Genomic DNA, 24,353 nt, shown 5'->3' on the forward strand with positions numbered 1-24,353 from the left:
AAAGGTCTTGAATGCAGATCTCCTGCCTCCCTGTGTAGAAATCTTTCCTCTTAAACCCACACAGAGAAAGCAAACTCCTAGGGACATCATTGACAGTGATACATGTGGTTTTTTTTAAAAAAAAGGCCAAATTTGGGCTAAGGTTATGGCTCAGTGGTAGAGTGCTTGCCTAGGCACTGGGTTTGATTCTCAGGACCTCATATAAATAAATAAAATAAAGGTCCATCAACAACTAAAAAATTATTTTTAAAAAAAGGCCAAATTTCTAACTGTATGATGTTCTGTTCTCATACCTAGGACAGAAAGGTAGTTACCAGCTTAAAAAAAAAAAAGAAAGAAAGAAAGAAAGAAAGCTGGGGGCTGGGGGTTGTGGCTCAGCAGTAAAGTGCTCACCTAGCATGTGTGAGGCCCTGGGTTTGATCCTCAGCACCACATAAAAATAAATAAATAAATTAAAAATTTCAAAAAGGTTAAAAAAAAAAACCCAAACCCCAAAAAGCTGAAAATAAAAATCTTCCAATTATGTAAAAATCAACAAATGTTTCGGAGGGCTTCACTATTGCCACCTATAGAGTACGGAGACTGGGCTGGAAAACATGACTTCCCTCCAACTTTCACCCCACAACTTTGGAGCATTCATATCTTCTCAGGTTGTCTATTTCCACTCCCAGAGTCTCACTTGGATGAACACTCTAGGTGGTTTTCCCTCAAAGCAAGGACATACAGAAGCAACATATACATGGTAGAAAATGATTTCCAAGTGGTCATTTTCCACGAGTCTGCAGGTTTTCCCAGGTGCAGAATGCTGGGGTGCCCAGTGGAGACACCTAGCCCATGAGATGGCAATCTTTGCTTTCTCTGCTTTCTCCAGTCCCAGGAGCTAACATCTGAGCATGCTACCAGGGATTTTTTTTTTTACTTATTGATGAATCTGAGAGCCCATAAACAGCTTATATAAAATAACCCCTCCATCGACACAGGCTTTCCTATACTCATTAGAGAAGAAATAAGTTTTTATCTCAATGCAATGAGGAGCTGACTACATAACTGGTTTTTACCATTCCAAGCAGAACAATAGCTCTCATTTTCTAAGAGGTCTGGTTTTCTGAATGTTGCTTTGAGATTGAAGGTTCCCCTCCAAATGTACTGACCCTACATTTTGGTGAACTCAATTAAATGCCCAATATGACTTCTGGGAAAAAAAAAAAAGTAAACTTAGTGAAAGGTAGTGAAGGGCCTGACCAGCCCAAGCAAAGCCTCTCAGTATGGGCAGTCATTAGGACTGCAGCTAAGGCCCAGCAGTCCAAGAGCAATGTGTACTGCCTTGCTCATTTGGTGAACAGTCTTTGTGAGTGGTTTTTGTGGATTATGGCATATTTTGAGCTAATTTTAAAGGAAGAACAAGACTTCATACCTACAGAGAGAAAGTAAAACAACAGAGGTAAACACTGAACAGCAGAAAAGGATTTTGAACTACATGAATCAGGTTTTCGGTCAGAAAGATCTCCATGTGACCAAGGTCCTCTACTACCTACCAGCACAATATGGAACCCACCACTGGGCCTCTCGTAGCCTTGATCCTTCACTTGTAAAATGAGGATAGGAATACTACCTACTCTAAGGGTCAACACGAGGATTATATGTTCTCCTCTGGCTCATGATACAGACCCAGTATTAAAAAGAATCACAAATATACTTTCCCAACATCATTCTTAAAGATCACATAGTATCCCAATGTGTGGGTGCACTTCATATTATTAAATTAATCTCTTCTTGTTGGATTCTAGGCTGTTTGAAATGTGTTAGTATTTTCAGCCACACTGGGATAAACATCCTTGGACATGACTCTTCAGGCATTCATGTGATGATTTCCTTAAGAGAAATGTCTAGATGAGAATTTTAAAACCAAAGGAAAGGTACACATTGCCAAATTATCATCCAGGAATGTACACCATTTACTCTCCAATAGCACTGCAGCCTCTAAGAGATTATCTTTAGCTGAGCTTGCGCCCAGGGATGAGCCTCTGGACCACTTTGGATCCTGTTTGTTTTGTTTCGATGTTCTTCCCAGTGGTGCTCTTCTGATGGGCAGAGCACCGCTGTCTCACCTCTCAGCTGCAGCAGTGGCTGCAGCACTCATGGCGAAGTGACGGATGGTGCTCTCCTCCAGGTACTTCTGCTCCCACTTGGTCATGTCAGCCTCCAGGGCCAGGATCCGCTCCTCCTTCTCCCGCACGAGTTCCATGAGGGCCGGAGCATTGTATTCTGGCATGCTGGCTGGCTGGCCATTTCCATGTTTCTGGATAAGCAGAAATAACATTGTGGTGCTCAAAATGGGCTCTAAGGTTGACCACATCAACCCTATTTACACAGTTACCCACATGAAGCACACACGGTCCTCGAGATCCTGCAGCAATTCACACACAACCCCATCATGCCCATGTTCCCTTCTCTCCAATGTGTACCGCCTGAACTCAGTGGATCCAAACACCATGCCACCTGTTATGGTTCAGATGTGAGGTGTCTCCCAAAAGCTCACGTGTGAGACAACGCAGGAAGGTTCCAAGGAGAAATGATTGGGTTGTAAGAGTCTTAACCCAATCAGTGATTTAATCCTCTGATCGGGATTAACTGAGTGGTAATTGAAATGGTCGGATGTGGCTGGAGGAGGTGGGAATTAGAGTGTGGCTTTGGTGTATATATTTGTATCTGGAGAGTGGGGTCTCTCTGCTTCTTGATCACCATGATGTTAATTGCTTCCCTCTGCCACACACACTGCCATGATGCTCAGCCTCATCTCAAGCCCCAAGAAATAGAGCCGGCCTTCTATGGACTAAGACCTCTGAAACCATGAGCCCTCAAATACACTCTTCCTCCTCTATAGTTGTGCTCCTCAGGTCCTTTGGCCACAGGAGCGAAAAAGCTGATTAACACACCACCTTACCTCCACAGTCCTCTATCTCATTTAATAGCTATACAATTCTGTAAAACAGACAATATCCCAATTGTACAGAGAGAATAAGCTTCTGAAAGGTTAAATTAATGGTAACATTCTCTCAATCAGTAGTAGAATTGGGATTCAAACTGGAGTCTGGCTCCACAGCTCAGGGACTTTGCATGATAATAGTGGCGTGTCCAAGGCAATGCAGTCAACTTATACCAAACGCAAGAGCAGTGTCCAGGACGCTTCTCCATAATTCAAGGAAGTGATTCCAGCTGATTGCTTCCCCTGGGGCTTAAAGACAAAAAGGAAAGGCCAGAAAGTGGGAGTGAGATGCCCAACATGCCTGCTGTCAGATGCCAGAGTCTCTGGCAGTGGAGGTATAAAGATTTGCCTCGCCAAAGGCCTGAGAATAAGAAGCAAATTAGATAATGCATGTGAAAGCAAGCGATGTCTAAAGCAAGACAAGGTCATTTTCTGGCCCTTTCTTTTCATCTGTGTTGGTAAGAGGAAATAAAGTGGCTGTTACCTGGACTGATCACATTTCAGATTTTTTTTTTCTCTGAATTCAGGTATGCTATTTCCCTAAAAAGCATGACATGGGAGATGATGGGGTTTTCCAGGAAAGTCTAAACTCAAACCAGCAACAAAAATGGCACATCTCAGCGTCTCAGGTTTAGGTGCCCAGTCTGAAATGAGCCAGCTTCCTTTGCACTTGAGAGGAGAATGATTTCATCCCAGCTGTTGTACATCCTGGGACATGCATTCCCCTCATGTTTTCCAGTGGTCACAAATTTTAAATGTAGAGCTAGTTGCAAGGTGAGAGGTACTTAAAAGTTTCACCGAGACCCACATAATGTTCTAGATTAAGAAAGGACTCAAATTACCTACAACAGCAGCTGGGTATTGATCTGCACTGATGTAATCTAATCCTAGCAGAGAAGAAAACAAATGTGCCTATGGGATTTTCTATTCAGCTTTTAAAAATTCCAAATATAAATTATCCCAGAAAGAGGCAGCTTGTCAGGGACTGACATTTAAGTAAAAATACAATGAAAGGCACATACCTGTCCTCACCTGACCTGTACAGGAAATCACTGATCCCATCTGGCCAGGCACCCGGACTCAGGCAGGACAGATGAATCAGTCCACCAGATGAGAAGCTCCTCTATTTTTAGAAATTTTCCAAGAAAGAGCTCCCACGGCCTCAGTAAGCTGCCATCTATGCTTGTCAGTTTCTATCTACATCTTTTCTGTTACCATCTCAGCTGGCTTGTTTTTGCAGAATCCTCTTGACCTCACATGAGATAATGACAAACTCTTCACAGGCCCCCTAATTTGGGTCATCAAGTTATGTAATTAATACACAAGTTTCAGCCTTCAAGAGTACAGAGAGCATGGGCTAATGAGTAAGTATGCTAGTTAGAAAATCAAAATGAGGGTCAGGCAGGACAGCTTCTGACACCCACTTACTTAGCTAGTCCACATATATGTACTGCATAAGTACCATGTGCCAGGGATACAACAGTGAACAATGCAGGAAAAATCTCTGCCCTCGATGAGCTCACATCAAAGAATGTCTCAATGAGCTACATGACCTTGGGCTGGACCCTTAACTTCCCTGGGTCTCATTTCTCATTTTCAGAACAATCCCACCTTCTCTCATAAGATCCAACAGGACTACTGTGGAAGAAGTGAAAATTACTTAGAGTTCTTTGTTTAAAAAAAAAAAAGATGAAATTGAAAGCTCTTAAAATATATAAATTTTTCCCCTCCCTATTTTTAAAAAACTTTTTTATCTTTCATCTCCCTCACAGTTTCTATTGATATTAAAGTACTATGTCACCTCCGTGGTAGAGGAGATATGACCTATAATGACAAGATCAGTTGAGTTTCTTTATAGGCTAGTCCTAACCTTTCTTTCTCGCCCTGACTCTTCAATCAGCCTTACTTCTGTTTGTCACTCTTTTTTTTTCCCCCCAGTGGAAAAGTTGGGTAAGTGGAGAATTTGAGAGAGGATACCAAGAATGCCCTAAGCCTTCAAATGACACTGAAGGTAATGATGTTAATATAAACGCAGCACTGAGAGTTTGCCTTTTCTAACCAATTGCTAAAGAAGCACTTTTGTGCAGATTTTCTCAATTGTTGTTACAAGCATGAGCTAAGTATAATCAGTTTTCTTCACTTTATAGACAAGGCAGTTGAGGAGGCCAGGTGGACAGACTCAGCTGCATCCCAGTGTTAGTCTAAGGACAAAGCCCTTGTGTAGGGTGTTGATCCAATAAGTACTCTAAGCCACTCTTCAGAATCATGTCCTGGGGAAAGTGGCCAGACTGAGTGGCTGGTCTTACTGCTTTGCTGAGGGTGGAGATGACCCCCAGGCTTTGTTATAGTGTGACTTCAGCTTTGTTATAGTGTGATTTCTAAAGGGGTGGGATAAATGCCTGATTGCCACAGAGGGTGAAGGAGCATGGTGTGGTGTGGGCTGTGGAAGCTCTCCCAAGGCTGCCCATGTCCGAGTCAAGAAGGGGCAGGCATATGCTTGGCTGTGTGGGGGAGTGAGGAGGAGGAGATGGGAGAGGCCTGGGACACTCTTTCCTGGAAAGGTCACGATGCCCAGATGACCCTGTGTTCCTGAGTGGGCTCCAAGTCATCCCTGCTGGGTGCCAGCAAAACTGCTCCACACTTGTCCAGGGGCTTCAGACCTGAGTGTGACCAGACTCTACCTTTTACAGCATCTGCCACATGGCACTGGAGCAAAACTCAAGAATATTTGGTTGCATTATTTTGTAATATTTTTACCTTTTCTGGTTATATAATAATGTATACTCAATGGTAAAATTAGAAAATAAAGAACTATTAAAAGAAAAAAAATAATGCGTATCTTTTTAACAAGAGGGCAAAGGCAACAGGAAAATCTCAAGTATATTTCATATCACAGGGGATATAATCATACTTTCATTTTAAACAAATCAAACTGCAATATTCTGTATAAAGAAATGTGAAGCATCCATGTTCTGTTCAACTCTAAAGATTGTCTCCTCCTCTCTGGTCTCATGTCAGCCATACACAGCTGCAGATCTATCAGTTCCTGAAGACAACTGAAATGGCAAGCTGAGCCCTTTCCCTGGAGAACCTCGATTCTAACACTGGGGCCCTCTGAGGTGTGCCTAGTCTGTCAGTTGCCTCTGCATATGGAAGGAGGAGGACAGAGGAAAGAATGTGGGTGAGAGAGCATGAGTCTGCACGTGAGCAGTGAACTGTCCTCTGTGGCAATGATGGTATTTTTCACATAATTCCAGATTCACATTTCTTCTTGATCCATCACAAAGATAACAGAGTCTGGTTTCAGAGCACTCAAAAGAAGAGCCAAATTCAGTAACCAAACTGCAGGGTGTGGCTAGCACATTAACTGGGAAAGAACATTCTTTTTGACTCTAAATATTGAGATGTGCCCATTTTGTCAGCCAAAGACTTGCCAGGGTCTACTGTACTGGATACTAGAGAAGCCTGCCCTCATGTTGGGGAGGTTCGGATCTCAGTAACTGAACAACAAAGAACAGGTAAAGGGCTTAACTGATGCCAGAATATGTGGCACAGGTTCTAAGTCCCAGAAGACCAGAGAAAGACCTACTCTTCCTTGCAAGCCATCAACCAGGCAAGGTGGTAGGAGGTCAGGGTGGGTTTCTGGATTTTCTGGGCAATCTTGGTAACACCTTCTTTTCCCAAGTACACACACCCAGTGGAAACTGCATGGCCTGCCAGGCAAGAGGGTGGAGTGGGCCTGAGCTCATGCTTTCAAGTGTTTTCAAGTGTTTCAATCACAACCACTATGCCCTATCCAGTAGATAATTCCACAGAGCCTGCCTTGCATTTCCCTGATATCCCAATACACCCTTCATCAGCTCTACAAAGGGCTTTGTCCACCATGTTGGCAGAAGATGGACAGGCCTAGTGTCATCTGCAACCAGGAACCTTTGATGAACCTGAACTGGAGCTTTTTTGCAGACTTCTCTCTACTGAAGCACCCATGGACCATGAGCTGGATTGTTCTATTCAGCACTTACTCAGAGGTGAGTTCCAATATCTCCTCTCTGTTGCCAGCAGAGAAGAGGCAGAAGGAATAGCTTATGGCCAGTACCACTTCCTAGGAGGGGTCTTGAGCTCCTTCTCCTGAAGATTCGATGATCACCATGTTCTATGATTCTAATCCCTTACTAGTGGTTTCAGCTGTACCATGGATTCTGCTCCTACACCACACTAGCAGCCTTCATCCTGGCCACCATCTGTGCTCTAGATGGTTCTGTCCCTGATCTTCTGTGTCACATTCACCTCCAACTTAAAAACCTCAGAGGTGTTGACTCTCTTTTAATTACAGGAACAAGACCAATCCCGCCAGTTGACCCAAGGCTTTCTGCGATGGAGCCATGCTCCTCACCGTGATCTCACTGGGCATTGCCTGCTCACAGCGGCACCAAAACCGCCCTAGACTTGCCATGATGTTTCACGACCCTCTCCTTCACATATCCTCCTCTTCCTCTACCTCCATGTTATTGCCCCTGAATACCCCAAACCTTACCTTTCAAAGTCCAGCTCACATCTCCTCCTCTCTGAAGCCACTTAAAGGCAAATTCCATCCTCCCCCTAGACCCAAGTCAGTAACCCCTTTGTTCCTCTCTGTGTTCCTTCACAGTGAGTAGCCCACCTGACTCCCCCACTGCACTCAGGGCAGACTGCAGTGGCTGGCTCACAGGGGGCCTCCATCCTCTGGACAAGAATCTAATTCACCTGCTGCTCAAGCCTGTCCCTCACCTGCTGGGTCCTCAGTGCATCCAGCTCTCTCTCCAGCCAGGTCCGCAGCCTGCGCTCCATCTGCTCTCTCTTCTCACACGCGGACTGCAGCTGGGTCAGGGCCTGCTGCAGCTTCTCAACTTTCTCCACATACGCTTGCTTCTCTCGCAGCTGAGTGCAGAAGAGCAAAGAAAGCACAGAATTGAGACCCATCATTCTCAATGGTGGGGCAGGGGAAGGGTCGGACTACCTGGAGATCCTATTTAAACCACAGCTGTGTGCACCTCTTCTTCCTGTCCCCCAGGGCTGCTGGTGACAGAAAAAGTTCACACAAAGGTCATCAGTTACACCTGGAGTGGCTAAGAAGTTTGAAATGGACGACCCTCCAGGATACCTGCATTTGATAATTTGTTCAGTTTTGAGCTCAATGTTTGATCATTGCTTAAATAAATTATAGCAATGGAAATGAGGTTGAGAAAAAGTTTTTAATATCAAGAAGAAAGGCTTATTCTGTAATGTCAAAACTTGTATACAACATCATCACAACTGTTTGTCCATGAAAAAAGACTGGGAGGAAATATGTAAAACATTAACCATGTTCATCTGTGTGTCAGAATAGTAATTTCTGTGTATGAGAATTCTGTATGGAAAGTAAAGACTTTATTATTTCATTACTTTTCTATAATATAAATTATTTTATAATGAGGAAAGTGTGTATGTATACATGCATGTATATCCATTTGAGTATAAATATTTTTTATTATAGATATTTATGGAGTAACTTTCACCTGAAGATTTCAGAGTCCTTTAGAGCTGAGAAGTTAACAGCTCTGAAGAGATAGGAAGGGCATAACGAACACTCAACACAATGGCTGAGGAAATGGAAATTAAGGTTGAAATGATTTATGTCAACTTCACATCAGGCATGGACTTAGGATCATGACAACAACTTCAAAATTTTACCCTCAGACTTTGTTTTTTTCCATTTGGGAGTCTGGCTTGTGTTCATAAATCCAGGCACATTTTTAGATTTCTGGGAACTGGCTGATGCCAAAAATCAGGCTGAGGCATTTACTTGATCTGGTCTCAGGTGGGAGACACCAGATCCAATTTCCTGTCATTCTGCACCTGGGTGTGCTGATGCCCTGCAGGCAATTCAATCCTGAGCTCCAGGAGAGACCAGGCTGAAAAGCTAGGATGTGTTAGTGACTTTGCAGCTTGCTTGTTTCTGACTGAGTGGGCAGCAGTGCTGTATGCTACACCTATACCCCGACCTCTTGGAAGTCACTGGAAGAAAATGGAGGCATTTCCAACCTTACAAAGAGGGACAGAAACTTGAAAGATTTTTCTACTTCTCTTTTGGGGGTTCAGTTCTTATCTGAACCCTTTCATTCATTGTGCTTTTGAACATCTCATTCAATTTAGTAGACTTCTGAGAACCTAATATGCACTGCTTTTGTGCTTTTTAGAAGCCTCAGTGGATTCAATATTTTATGTACTGTTCATTTGTACATTTTCCACTACACACAGTTTCCTGAGTATGTAGTCAACAGAATACAAGCCAGCCCGAGATTTGTCTGTTTTGGTCCCTGCTGGCCAATGAGCAGTGTGTCCTAATGTGTATTTGTTGAATAAATGAATGAATATTATCCCTAAGCAACTTCAGGCATGAACTGTCTCCTTTACTTTTTATCACCCTTAAATCTAGCAGGAATACATCATGATGAGAAGCATCTGTAACAGTGATGATAAGAGCCAACATTTTTAGAGCACTACCACCATCAAGCATGGTGTTATGGAGTATCTCATTTAATTCTCCCAAAGGGAGTAGGAGGTACAGTCCTTTATTATCCCCATTTGAAAGATGAGAAAACCCAGTTCGAAGAAGCTGAGTGACCTGCTCAAGGCCAAACAGTTGGTATGTCCTGGGGCTCACATCTCACCTCCACACCTGGCTCTACAGTCTACTTTCAACCACCACAGTAAGCTAGTGTAGGCATGTGCACTGAATTAAGACCTTTCGAAAGAAACTTCAATAAGAACAAGCAGTGAGGCTGGAAGTTAGACACAGGAGACGCCACCAAGCAAGGATGTTCCATAAAAACCATGACAAGAAGAAACCCTAATGGCGATTGTAAAGAGCCTGTCTTCAAGGATCCCACAGCCAGCTTTCACTTGAACAGTACAACAATTTAAAAAATTATGATTGTCCTCAGCTCCACACAGAAAGACAGAGCCACAGGAAGTGATTTCAGTGATGAGAAGTCCAGGCCTCCCTTCCTCAGAACAGACCTCTTGTCCTTCAAGGGTTCAGGTCATTTTCTGTGGTGACAAGCGAAATACTCAGCTGCTGCTCCGATCCTCCTGCTAATATTAGAATCACAGTCCCTACACCGGGTTTCTGAGGCTTCTACTGGGCAAGGCCCTTGTTTACTGAAATCCCTCCTTTCCAGCTGCATTCCCTTCAAGTATTGAGGTTTGCGGGGACATTTGAGTTACCTGGCCCCAGGTAACATTTTCTGAAAGGAAAACTTTTTTTTTTCTTTTTTTCAACAACCCACAGTTGCACAGTTGTTGTTTGTATGCCAAAGCATCCAGCTAAGTACTGACGTAGACTGTTTCAGTTAAACCTCTTGCTGACACAGCACGTTTGCCTCCCAGGAGGGAATCTGCTCAGGTCATCTCTACAGCACAGGGGTGCCTGTGTCCCCCAGGGAGCTGGATGGTGCGGGCACAGGCCCCTGGCTGCCTGGATGCACCTCCCTTCCTCTCTTGCCTTGACCTCACAGCCAGGCTCCTCTGGCTTGAACCTCAGAAATGGTTATTCTGACTGCTCAGTCAGGCTTAAAGGGAAAGTGCACATCACAAAAGTTAAGCTGAAGGGTGATTTCATCAGACTCTACTAAATCCGGTGTTTGAGTGGGATCCAAATTTCCTGGACTAGGAGCAGGAGGTACTGTATGGGTCAAGACAACCTCTGGAAATTAGAAACACATCTACAGGATACCACCCCACACTACTCCACCAGAAGGCTTTTGCCTTTTTCTATGTAATCGGGAGCCTACAGACACAGGGACTGAATTACTTTCCAAAAATCATTAGTCCCTTCTCTGCATAGGCACCAGTGGTTTCCTGTCCTTATATTTATTGCCAACTCTGGACACTTGCCTACCAGTGGGCTGCAGGCGGGGCCTAAGGCTGTGAGCTCTTTGCTGATGGTATTCATGTGTGCCTTTCATACTCTGCCTGGCTCTGGGGTGGATAAACGCTGCTTTTATTCATTTATATTTGGGAGGTTTCTCACATCCCTCCCCGGTCTCAACTCCTTGGATCTGGATCTGGTTAAAGTAAGCAGGGGTAGGAAAAGGAAGGGGAGGCCCTCAGGGCTCTGCCTCCCTCCTCCCTGACCCAATCACCCTCCAGCCTGGTCTCACCTCCTCTTCCAGCTTGATGACTCTGGCCTGGGCATTGCTCAAAGCCTGGTCCAGGATCTCAATGTGTCTCCGATGGTCCTCACTCGCAGTGCGCACAGCTGCTAACTCCATCTCTAACTTCTCCTTTTCCTTTAAGAACTCTTTGTCTAGAAGGAGACAAGAACAAAACCACCTCTATCAAAAAAAGCTCAGTCTCTGGGCTCACAGCCAGTCTACATCTGGCAAGGATTAAAAATAAAAACGCATGCAAACGGTAAAGGATTGAATTACCGCTATTGCTCTCTCTTAATAGTGGTATGTAAGGTGAGGACTTTCTCAAAAACCACTATTAACTCCAGAGACATTCCAGACTGCAATTAAGAACTAGCCACCCCATGCTCTCCATAACTCACTTCCCTAGAACATTGACTTCAGTGCTTCAAACAGATCAATCAACTCAACCTTGTACCCACTATCTCATTTTATGCCCCACCTCCTCTGCCTCCATTTTCCAAGTCTGTAAAAGTAATGATATGAATATTGTCATTCACAGAAAAATAAACCAAGGTTTGTTTTGTCTGAGGCCAGACAGTAGAGGGGAGTTTCCAGTCCAGGCCTTAGTCTCAAGCTGGATCCTCTTTTCATATGACCTGGCCCCACATTTTCTCCTAGTCCTATTCAAGAGACAAAAGGGACCAATGCTTCACAGTCCTTCAAAGGCAATATAAGTGCCAGTGATTGTGGTTCTCTCTGCATGTGGAAGCCAGGCTGGGGTGTCCTCAATTCCTCTCTCCACCTCCCTCTACAGACTGCTGTTCTAGATTAAGCAGGGGTGTTCACAGAGTCATGGGATGAACATTTCTTAAGGGAAAATGTGTTTCTTGTTACCAAAGCAATGTATTTTGTTTTTAAAGTAAACTATATGTCATTTATGGTACAGAAAACTCAATGTGAAAGTAAGGGTAAGGAGTTGCTTAAATAGACTACTGTAAACTTTACAACAGAATAGGATGCAGCCATTAAAATTAAATAAGAGAATCTTGGTGACAGAGAAAAAAAACTTCACCGTTGATAAAAGGTGGTTACAAAACCACACGCACATACACTATTCCATATTTACAGAAAATAAGAAAATCATTGTAAGAGCAATAATCAGAAATTGATTTTGGTGTGCCAATGTCACATCCTAGCAATCCACCCTGAAGCACATAGAGTCCCAGTCTGGGTGCTACACCAGCATGTTAACAGTGGTTGTACTCACTCATTATTCCCTCCTACATGTAGTTATTCATTCATTTAACAAATAAGTATCAGAAATTAAAGAGAAGCATGTGGACTCTGAAGCAATAGAAAGAATGCTGCAGTAAAGGAGTAGAAAGATGTGGTTTTGAAGACAGGGCATGAAAATTAAAAAGACTAGAAGGCTACAAATATCAGATAATAAATCACAACTTTAGAGCCAGAAGGGACCATAGGAAACATCAAAATTCAGTTCTATCCCCTTTGCTTTATGGGTAAGGAAAGGAAAGCCCGCTGGGGTGGAACCAGGTCCAGAATTCAGATCTCCCGAGGTCCTACTACAACATCCTTCCCACTGCACTGCCCTCACACTGTGAAATTATGTGGATGGGATCAGAGGGCCATGGAGCAGCTTCTGCTAAATGAGTAAACTTTTAATCTTAAATAGTGCCTGTGCTTCCTAGAAACAAAATGAGCCCACCAAGATCCTGACCCCAAATAGCACTGCTTTGGGGCTCTTTGTGCTTTATTGCAGTCACCAACTGCCCTCCTCCTTCCCCTTTCAGTGGCATTTGAAATGCTGCCCATGAAACCTCCTTTCCAATCCAAGGAAAATGGGCATGCAAGAGCCTGAACAAATGGGCCAACAGCTGCCCACCACCCACAGCCCTGAATAGGCCACAGCATTTCATTCTTTCTGTCCAAACTCACTGACATCTGAGCACCAGCTCCATGGTCAGATAATGTTTCAATGGGCAGGGTACCTGCTGGTCTTGTCCAGCCTTGGAGGGCACCCAGGAATTGCTAAGCAGGCACTGCTGGGAAGGAACCACTGGATTCCAGGGCCTCTACTTGGTTATTGACCTAAACATAGAGGTTCCTCTCTTTGTTGAGGCTGCTGAGTATACATCAATTTTGATCAGAAGCAGTAAAATGACAGGTGGGACTTATGAACAGGAGCTACAACCAAAATTTCTTGTTCTGAGCAAATTGAGGATTGCAATTATTACCATGACACAATGACAGCTGCCAAGATAGAGTTCTGAATTAACAAATCCCTGCAACACACACGATTCCAGAATTTGCTGTTTCCTTGCTATGTAGTATCATGGAGTGGTTGAAGAATTGAGTTGAACACCAGGAAGACCTGGATTCAAAGCCCAGGCCCAGCACTTCCCAATTATGAGGCCCCAGGCAAGGTAATTGGACCTCTCTGAACCTCAGCTCCCTTATCTCCTTGATGGAAATGACAGCATTTTCATCACAGTGTTGTTGTGACACCTCAGTTAGTGTAGACCGATTTAAAGTGCAAAAGACGTGAATATTTTATGTTTTATTCTATATTCCCTGGCCTGAAAGAGTGGCTGGCTGAATAATATTGCTGAGTGAGCAAATGAGACTCTCTTATATGCCAAGTTCAATGCCAACTGAACAATAAATTGTAGCTCTTGTTAGCTGTTACGCATTCAGCATCCTGTGATCTCCCATCAGCCTCCGCTATACAGCTGTCCACTCTACCTTTGTCCCACTGTTCATGGAGAAGCCACTGCTCATCAGAGGTTTGTACTGACCATGGACTTCCCCAGTTCACTCCCTGCCCAGGCTCTCTGAATCCCACAGTGTGGTGCCAATATTGATTAAACTCCCAAAGTTCTGGAATACTTTGCGGTACATGGGACAAACCATCTCTGTCCTGAGTTTCGTGACTTTGGACTTCATGTTGCAGCTACATCTTTATCGCTCACACTGGCTCAGAGGTATCTGCCCTCTGATAGGAAATAGTAATCTCAATGATCAAGGTTTAAAAACAATGTCCATGACGACACTGATAATAACAACAATATCTGCTTGTGTTTGTTGAGTGAGTACTGTGTTCCAGGAATGGTTACTTATATCATTCACTTTAATTATTCCCTCGATATTTCCTTTATTCTGAGTTACTGTATGAGGTAGGCACCATTATTATTCCTATCTTCCAGTTGAGGAAAACGTCACTAAGAATGTATAAGTGACTGTCCCCAAGAAGTGATGCTCATCAATGGGGGAGGCAGAATTTGCATTTGTACCTCTCTAATGCATGCTCACAAGGGCTGCCTTTCCTGTCCCACAGACACAGACATGCACTACAGAATCACAGAAGCAGGACACGAGATTAAAGTATGTCACAAATTGAAGTATGCCATGGTCAGATCATATTTCCCAAAACCCAGCAATTACATTCATGTGCAGAACCATTTACACACATTAATTAATTAAGCACTGCATGGAGGCAACACAGAATATGGTTAAAAGCTGGAGTCTAGACTTAGGCCACTTAGGTTCTTATCCAGCTCTACCACCTATGGTTTTGTGACTTTCAAAGTAAGTGAATCTCTATGTGCCCCATTTTCCTTACTTTTTGGGGGGTGGGGTACCAGGTATTAATCTCAGGGGCACTTGACCACTGAGCCACATCCCCAGTCCTATTTCGTATTTATTTAGAGACAGGGTCTCACTGAGTTGCTTAGCGCCTTGCTTTTGCTGAAGATGGCTTTGAACTTGCGATCCTCCTGCTTCAGCTTCCCAAGCTGCTGGGATTACAGGCATGCACCACCACATCCGGCTACATTTTCCTTACTTTTAAAGTCATGTACACAATAGTACTTACTTCAAAAGGGATAATTAAGTACCCAATAAATGTCAACTAGGATAACAATTTGGTTATTATTGCTGTACCAGGAAATGTGACATATTCTAGGGCTATAAGGTGAGTAAGAGATGCATTCTGTTCTCAAACAGGCAGGAAGAGGCCAGGACATGGAAAAGTGCTGTGACAAGTTGCTCTAATAAATGCATGAAGAGGGTGCTATGAGGAGAGAGAGAAGGTCTAGCTAGGCCTGGGGCAAGGAAAGGGAGCCACAGGTGGGGCAGCTGGGTTCCCTGAGTCTTTCAAGACATGAGGACTCTGAGGTGTACAAGAATTTCTCAAAAGTCATCCTTTGGGAGAAGACAGGAGTGAGTCCCCAGCTCCTAGGAAGGGTCACTGAGTGTTTTTTTTTTTTCTTTTCCTTTTTTTGAAGGGTCCTTCAGTTTATTACTATCTAAGTCCAATGGGATGGATCTCAAAAAAGGCCAGACTTGCTGTGAATTTTTGGTCAGGCTCCAACGTATATACTGAGAATTCCTAGAACAGGCAAGTTGACACAAGGGAATTCGTGCCCAGAATGGTCTGTTTGCTCAGTGGATACGAATTACCCAGAACGGTGTGGAGCAGGGTTGTTTAGCCTGATGGCTCTGGGCCCACTGCACAGAGGATGTCTGCTTGTACACTGTTTACTCTCGAAACCACAGCGATGGCACAGGCTCCGAGGCCAGGCCAGCCTGGTTGGATCCTGGCACCTTCGCATACCAGTTGACTCTGGACATGTGACTTCACCTCTCTGAGACTCCATCTCCTCCAAGCAAACTAGGGAGCGAGTGCAGGACTGTGGGGAGGCATAAGAGGGCTATCAGTGAAATGCTTACCAGAAGACCTGGCCCGTTGCGGGTACCTGATAAATAATAACAAGAGCTACCGTATATTCCTGGAAACTTACCAGCAGAACCTTCTCTAATCCCCTATCAGTCCCATTTGACAAAGGAGAAATTTGAAGCAAAACTAACTGTGATACTGCTCCAAGGTCAGTGGCTCCACTTGTAGCTCTCACTTGAAGAAAGAGCAGAAGTGAATGGAAACCAGAACTGGGCCCCCTAATGTGAGGATGCTCCCTCTCCATCCTGCCCTCTCTTTGCCAGTTCAAAGTGGACAGCCTGCTGACACTGTTTCTGTGACCTCTAGTTGGGCACTGAGCTCCACTGTGGCTAGATGACACAGGCTCATCTAGATGACAGGACAGTGGACTCTAGTAAATTCTGTTGAGAAATGCTGAGGGTGGGGTCTGCCTGGGGGTGGGCTGTGCTGCCATCTTCTAATTCAGTCGCCAATTATGCTTGGGAATCATGAGGGCAGCAAAGCTGTAACCTGGCCCTTCTAAAGAAAGAATGAATTTCTGAGCTTTTCTAATAATAATGAGTTTTGATGAGCTTTTCCTTATGGGCCAGAGAGCCGAGGGGTAGAGGAGTCCAGTTGCTGCCACTCTGACCCAGGGGTGACCTAAGAGATTGATGTTTCTCTCTCTCTCTGCTTCTCTCATCTGGAGCCAAGTTTGACTGTTGATTGGATTTGAGGGGGACAGGGTTGGATCTATTCTGGAGTATACGTGTGTGTGTGTGTGTGTGTGTGTGTGTGTGTGTGTGTGTGTGGGCATAAAAACAGACCAAGCTAATTCTGTTGCAAATCTCAAATATTTCCCATAATGATAGTCTGTTCATGCATCTGGTTCTGGAGAGTCAGGTATCTCCCTGGCATTTTGGGGGGAAGGTTCTTATTGCTTTGGATGTAGGAGAAGCAGATGATAGTGACAGAGTTAAAGGAAGAGGAGGTGGGCACAATTCAACAAACCTTTTCCTGAGATGCCACTGACTAGAAATCTTGTTCTGACTGATGAGACTGACTTTGGGGTCCTATCTCTTGAGACTCACTGAGTGAAGTGAGCTTAGACAGAAGAGGCCATAGACAAAGAGGAGGCAAGGTGGAGAGGCTGAGGAGAGACATGGCAGTGTCCAGACCCTCCTGTGCATAATGGCAGTGGAGTTCACTGGGAGAAGGCCTTCCAGAGGCAAAGGCTTCCTAACTTGGATTCTCTCTAGAGTAGACAACTTTCATGGTATCTACCCAGCCAATGCCCCATTCCAAAGAGCTATCCACTGCAATCCTCCTTCTGCAGGGTAAGTTCTGGCAGGAAGCCACATCCACAGCATAAAGCCCTTCCCATCTATCTCTACCTATCGCTCCCATCTGATAGCTGATCCAACCTGCAGGGCCACTGCAGAGGTAGTCCAACCAGTCTCTCATTTGGAAATTTGTAAGTGGGAGCTTGGGAGAAGTGGTAATAGCATGGGCAACCTAGCTGTTTCTCTCTGGGTAAAAACAGAGAAAGCCACACTAAAGGGAATGAAGGATCATGCAGATGTATACAAAAAGGTGGATGAGGGTCTATGTGAGGAGAGCAGGAAACACATTCTTACAGTCAGACTCCTAAGTGCAGGCTGCGACTTGATTCTCATAGGCTCCTAGCCCTGGGGAGGCCTGCCTACACGTCCTGCCTGTGAGTGCCATTACACACTTATATAAACTTAAAACACAGTCCTCTTATTTGGGCTTAGGCTGGCTCGAGCAGATTTTTCTTTTTAAAATCTGCTGATAAAGATTCTCCGGTAAAACATGTCTTCAACCTTGAGCCATCCCTGTACTCCAGTGCAGGTTGCCTTGTTGCGGCAGGCAATGGACATACAGGTTATGGGTGGCAGCTAAGTAGGTTTATTGACAGCCACAGGAACGCTCCAGTGAAGGCTAGCTTTAAATGGTTGGAAGAGTAAACTGTTTTTAAATGAACTCTGTAATAGGAAAATTAAAAGCAGGAGATCAAAAAAAACTCTATTCTACAAAGCCCTGGGAGAGACGTGGGAAGGAAGGGAGAGAAGGTAATGTCCGGCTGCTATGATCTAGACATGGTTTGAGTCTGACCCCTACAGATTCATGTGCTAGAGTCCTGGTCCTCAGGATGGCAGTGTTAGGATGGTAATATCCTTAAGAGGTGAGCCTAGCAGAATATAATTAAGTCATAGAGGTACTGCCCTCTTGAGATGTGTTTTTGCTCTCATAGGCTTTGAGAAAGGAGGTTGTTATAAGTGATTCTAGAACCTTCCTGAGTCTCTTTTGCTTCCTGTCTCACCATGTCCTGCATACATTCCCACCTCTTGATGCTGATAAGGTTGTGGTAGCCCTCCCCAGAGGCTGGATAGATGGAATCTCTTGATCTTGAAACTTCAACCATAGAAGCGTGAGCTAAATAAACTAAACCTCTTTTCTGCATAAAGTATCAAGCTTCAGTCATTTTGTTATATCAACAGCAAACAGACTAACAAGAAGGAAGGAAGGCAGCTCTGAAGATTGTACTCCCTCTCACCTGAAATCCCTTCAGCTTTTGGTGTTTTACATAGTAGGTTTCCTTTCTTTTGAACAAGAGTTCTGAATTTGAAAGCCACCATTCAGACATTAGAAGAGAGACAAAAATTTGTGGAAACAGCTATTGCTAACATGTAGAGAAAAAACAAATCTTTTGGGAAACTGAGAAGCCTGAAGTGTAAAGGATTTAGTCAAAATTTATTTTCCATGTTCAAAAGAAATATAGAACTTTCCTCTTACTATGGCAGCAAAATTCCTCTAAACTATAAATTAGCTTTCAAGGCCCATCTTAAAGGCTACAGGCTTCTTCACTCCCACTTTTTTCTTGGGGTAGAAGTTGTTCTTTAATGAGTTCTTACTATATTCTGTCTTGATTCCAGGTCCAGTGATGGCTGCCTGTCTGTCTTAGCCTTTCTACTGGGCTTATTTCACGGGGGACTGAGCCTTCTTCATCATGCATCTAAACCCTTCTGTCTTCATAGTATTTTAAAAATATAGGACAGCTGAAGTGTTTTATATGTGAATAAATATGACAAGTTTAGGCAACAGTTTTTGGTACATGATCAAATTCTAACTTTAAAATGAAAATTTTCAATGATATGATCATTTTCAGATATTTATCATGAAAAGTAACAAAATTTAACTACAAAATCATCTATTGATCTAACGTCATTACGTACTTATTATTTTGTTAATTTATATAATTACCTATTGATTTTTTATATTCTGGCTCCAAAATGAATTTAAAGTTATCTCAGGTATAATTTGGTAAAATATTTTTGGAATACCTACAAAAGGTCTCTTAAACATAATTTTTCTACTTTATCTATTCTTGCATTAAAATGTTACATTTTAATTCTAGAAGTTGAACTTAAACATTCGACATTTATCTGCCTAAAAATATTTTATTTAAAATTTATTATATTTGTATAATAGATACAAATTTATTATATTTGCAAACTTGCTTGACTGAATATACACCCATTTATCCAGCTCAGCTTTCAAATGTACTCTTACCCTTCCATCTTAATTTGTTTTACTTGAAATTAAAATGTACTGCTGCTTTTCTATGTCTACTGATAGCACATTACAAATTAGACAATGAATAAATAATGCCACAGGAATGTAACATACCTAGTGCATTTGGTTTTTTACTATATACGTATCCATGAATCAGCCTGAAGACTTAAGATTTCTATAATCACAACAGAATACAAGTCCTTTTTTGTCTTTTCTTTTCTTAATATAAAAAGATAAACAACACCCAATTTTATTACCAGGTATGACCAAGTAAGATCCTACCAGACACTGAGGCTCTCATGAAGAAAACAACCATAAAACCTGGACATCATGTAAAGAACAGTGATCTGAAGACACAGAAATGTGAACACAAGCAGACAGATTCCAGAGGGCGGGCAGTTCACTTGGTGAGGAGAGGAAGCACTGTGTGAGCTACACAGGTTCTATATGGTCGTTGCTTGGTATTGTGGGGCACTGGTTGCAGGACCCATGATGATGCTAACATCTATAGATGTCCCTTCTGTAAAATAGCAAAGTAATTGCATATAACCCATGCACATCCTCCTCTACATTTTAAATCATCTCTAGATCACTTATAATACCTAGTACCATGCAAATGCTACATAAACAGCTGTTACACAGTAGTGTTTAAGGAATAATGAAAAGAAAAACATCTGCACATGTTCACTAAAAATGCATATTTTTTTTCAAATATTTACAGTCCATGGATGTGGAATTCACAGAGTGCCAACTAAATCTTAATTATGCCAGTTATTAGATTTCTTCAAACTGTATGCTTTAAACAGTTAAATTTTATGATATGTAAACAATACCTAAAATATATATAAAATATCTGTATGTAATAACATGTGCATGTGTGTACTTGTTTAAATTATTATATGTTATATATTAAATTATTTATATTTGTTGTTGTTTGTTTTTTGGTGGTGCTGAAGTTTGAACCTAGAGCCTCAAGCTACACTTCCAGCCCTATTTTTAAAATGGTCCCTCTGGGGGCTGGGGTGGTGGATCAGTGGTAGCGCATTTGCTTAGCATGTGTGAGGCACTGGGTTCGATCCCCAGCATCACATAAAAAATAAACAAAATAAAAGGTATTGTGTCCATTAAGAAAATGTTATAAAAAATAGTCCCTCTGAATGGCAGACGTACCTTAACACTGGACTGGCTGTGGAAATTATTGTATCTGAGGAAAGAAGAGGTCTGTGCCAGGACTGGTCAGAGGGAGTAATGTGCTGCCTGCAATCATATGTCCTCCCTTCCTTTATTTTAACTTCTGCAACCCCTCCCATTGTTGTTTTTGTGACTTGCTTTGAACAGATCCTTTTTCTCTCTTCTTTTCACCAAACCACAGTTTTTGTAAGCAAGGAGGAAAATTAGTAGCAGATGCAAGCTTATTTTTAATGGTGTAAGACCAAATTTTCTGGACTTCAAACAAACACTTTGACCCCTTCAAAGTTCTCTGGTTCCCTCTAGATACAGCTGTAGGCTCTCACCATAATTCGTGAACTAAAAATAGTTCCAAAAACTAATTGTTAAGAACCCACACCACAGAGTTACTCATTGTGTTCTGCTTATGTTTTTATTTCATCATCCAGAGAACAAAAAGTTTTATTTCACAGACATTTTGAGAAGATAATTTTTTAGACTCTAAATTCTATTCTTCTCTCAAAAACTTTTGTGTTGGAGGCTAACTGAAGAGGATATCCTAGTTTAACAAACAGATCTTTTATTATAACTGGCTCAAGTTCAAAGATAGAATAAGAAGTCAGAAGCACAGAATGTTATTTATCATCTGAATACTTTATTATTAAGTCACAGTACTGAGTTAAATTATTTTCAACCAAATAAGATTTCTAGTACAAAATTCTTTGCTATCCAGGATTCCTCCCATGGTAAAAAATGTAAAATTCTTCACTCACCAGGGGATAATAGAATTGACTTTTTGGAAAAAGGGAAGGAAAAAAAAATAAGAAAAAGGAAGTCCCAATTCTAGCTGTGGTTTAGTCCCAATTTTCCAGTGTGGAATCTTGGGCAAACCACTTGATTACTCTCAGTTGCAGTTTCAGCTTTTGCAAAATGTGGATGCTATACTGAGCTCCAAAGTCACCGGGAGTTCAGTGCTTCTCTCATTCCAGCCTCTCTCCACCCATCTGGCCCAGTCAGAATGGCCTGGGTTCCGAAACCTGTTTGCTCCATTTACCAGCTTGTATGAAGATGGCCAAGTTACTTAATCTTCCTGTGCCTCGGTTTCCTTACCTGTAAGATACCTGTAATACCGACCTCAAAGGACTGCTTGGAGGATTAAGAAATAATGTCCCTGTGGAGGCTAGCATAGTGCTTGGCTCTAGTAAGTGCTTAATTAGTATTGGCCTCTGTCACTCTCGTGATATGACCACACCAGGCTAGCTTGAACCAGGACCAGAAGGATAGTGACTGGGCTCAAACTTGCAACTCCACCTGAGGATGAGCTTTTAACCAGCAGATCAAAACCATGAGGACACTGTTACTCACAGTGACAATGAAACTCTTGCTTCAGAGGACACATGCATTGCTTGTGATCAGACATGCAACCTTTAAGATATTCTCCATAGTTGATAATCAAACCTGCCCAGCTCATCTCATGACAGGATGATGTGGCAGGAACTCGTGGCCCCACTGAGAGAGCCCTCACTCTCAAGGCAACAAACCCTCATGGCTAACCACAAGACTAGAACTGCCCAGCACTGTCTACATTGTTGGCTAATTTGGGATCCTCACTGGGTAACGAAGATTTGTGACTGCATTTCTATGTATCTCAGTTTTCTCAGTTTTTCTAAAATGATCATAATCATACTCCCCTGATATGGGATTACAAAAGAATGAACAATTATATCCTTTTTGAAATTAAGGCAATTTACAAAGTAAGATCTAGGGAACACTTCTGAAGTTCCTAATTTTGATTCTTCTTCGATTCTCCTTTTGCTGGGGTCCCTTCTTCATCTTCCTCTTCTATAACAAGTGCCTGGAATTAAAGGCAGCAAACTCTGGCTGTGGGCCTAATCCAGCCCACAGCCTGTTTTTGTAAATAAGGTTTGATTGGGACATGGCCACTCCCATTTGTTAATGAATCATCTGTGGTGGCTTTTGGGCAAGACACAGACTGGAGTAGTTGTGGCCTCAGAGCCTGCAATATATACATGTGGCCCTTAACAAAGTTTGCTGACCACGGCTAGCACACAGCTAGTTCATAGTAATTAACTTTTAACTACTTGTTTGAACAAATAATAATGATCATCATTTCATTCGACATTGAGCAAATATTTATTAAATGTCTCTAAGCACTATGCATTGGGCCAAGTTCTGGAAAAACAATGAGCTGGGGCTACAATGGTAATAATGACAGACAGGGCCACTGCACTTCGAGTGCATACAGTTCAAAGGGGGAAAACAGAAAATGATTATCCAAACAGTTTCTTATTTGCACTCATGATGAGTGTTTACTTAAAAAAAAAAAAAAAAAAGAGTACAGGACGTTGGGGAGTATATAAAAGGATCATCTAACCTTATCATCTCAGAAAGTCTTCTCTAAGCAACTGCCATTTAAGTGGAGGCTGCCCATGGATTTCCTGGTTCTAAGTCATTAGGAAAAGTGAGGGTTCCTTGATACCACTTGAGATGCAAACAGATTTTGGTCTGTTTTGCAGTCTGGCCTTACTCTATTTATCTGTCCTGCTATGCAGTGCAAGGAATGCAGACCATAAAGAAGCTTAAGAGGCCCAATTTTTCAAAATAATAGCAGGAATGCCAAGCAAAGTAATTTTAAGACCTTCAGTGTGAAAATCAAAACCCATGTTCACCTGCTATAGACAATATCAATTAATGACCAAGAAATGGTTAATGACCAAGATATCAACATATGACCAAGAGACAGTTCTTCAATTAGATCTGCTTGTTAAGTATGGAAAATCAGAGCCTAAATTGAGTAACACTAATTTTCGCACTTGGGGAGAAGATACGATTGAACATAAACAGATACCCTGCAGACGGTGTGCACTTCTGGTTGTCATGAAAGCTTGAAGTTCCTCATTGTTGCCTGTCAAGGTTGATCAAGTGGCTTAAGTGCTCACATGCTCTGCCTTCGAAATTCAGCAAGGCTAAGGCTAAGTAAGGCATGCAGGCATTTATTGGGAACACAGCCCATTCCCCTTCCCTGAAAATTGGCACGTCCCTCCAGAGGTGGTGAGTACTAAAATAGATTCAAGGGGGCAGGAAGAACTGCTGCAGAACTATGTATTTTATAAAGTCTCCTTTATTTCCTTTCTCTGGCTATCCTCAGAATCGTGTTCATTAAACTGGGAGAGTCATACCTCTATTACTTTAAAGGAAATGGAGGTGCAAGGAGGTTTAGTATTTAACTTCAGGTCACTAAACATGTTAGTAAAACACCAGGAATCAGAAGATGCAGGAGTGAAGTCCAGCCTATTTGCTTGGGCCTGTGCCTATAAAACCAAGTTTTAGAACCACAGTCCAACTAACTAAAGAGATCATCTATAAGGAGAACCAGTTAATTTAGAGCAAGAAAATCTTGATCAAAATGATCCCGTTTTGGCCGGCTTCGAGGGCCAGTCCTTCTCCTTTGCCCATGGTGCTGATCTGTGGTATCTAGCATGGTCTATGGATTGGTCAGTGTGAGCATCTGACTGGTTGCTACAAAAACGTTTCTATGCCACAGTGAACTCTCACCATTAACAGAGCACAATAAAGAGGAGTCAAGGAAATTAAAAATGAGCTAAGTTTACCAACTTTCTCAAAAAATACTGTTTTTAATAATAAAAATTTTCTCTCCCTTGGATATTCTACTTGGAAAAAAGAAAGGAGGAAAAGAGAAAAACAAAAAAATAAA

The 24,353-nt window shown here is 42.5% G+C and overlaps 1 protein-coding gene across 3 annotated transcripts in view; it reads right to left on the reverse strand.

Moving 5' to 3' along the window:
* Positions 1 to 24,353, reverse strand: part of AMOTL1 (angiomotin like 1) — a 162,100-nt gene that overhangs the window by 14,319 nt on the left and 123,428 nt on the right. For all 3 annotated transcript variants that reach the window (XM_081279602.1, XM_081279603.1, XM_081279604.1), the window contains 3 exons: positions 11,167 to 11,312; positions 7,754 to 7,903; positions 2,109 to 2,299 (listed from right to left, as the gene is read on the reverse strand). In XM_081279602.1, the coding sequence (XP_081135728.1) occupies positions 2,109 to 2,299; positions 7,754 to 7,903; positions 11,167 to 11,312 (487 nt within the window). The remainder of the gene's footprint in view (positions 1 to 2,108; positions 2,300 to 7,753; positions 7,904 to 11,166; positions 11,313 to 24,353) is intronic.

The sequence above is a fragment of the Spermophilus citellus genome (genome assembly GCF_964194105.1).
Source record: "Spermophilus citellus genome assembly, chromosome: 2".
In the NCBI taxonomy this organism is placed as follows: Eukaryota; Metazoa; Chordata; class Mammalia; order Rodentia; family Sciuridae; genus Spermophilus; species Spermophilus citellus.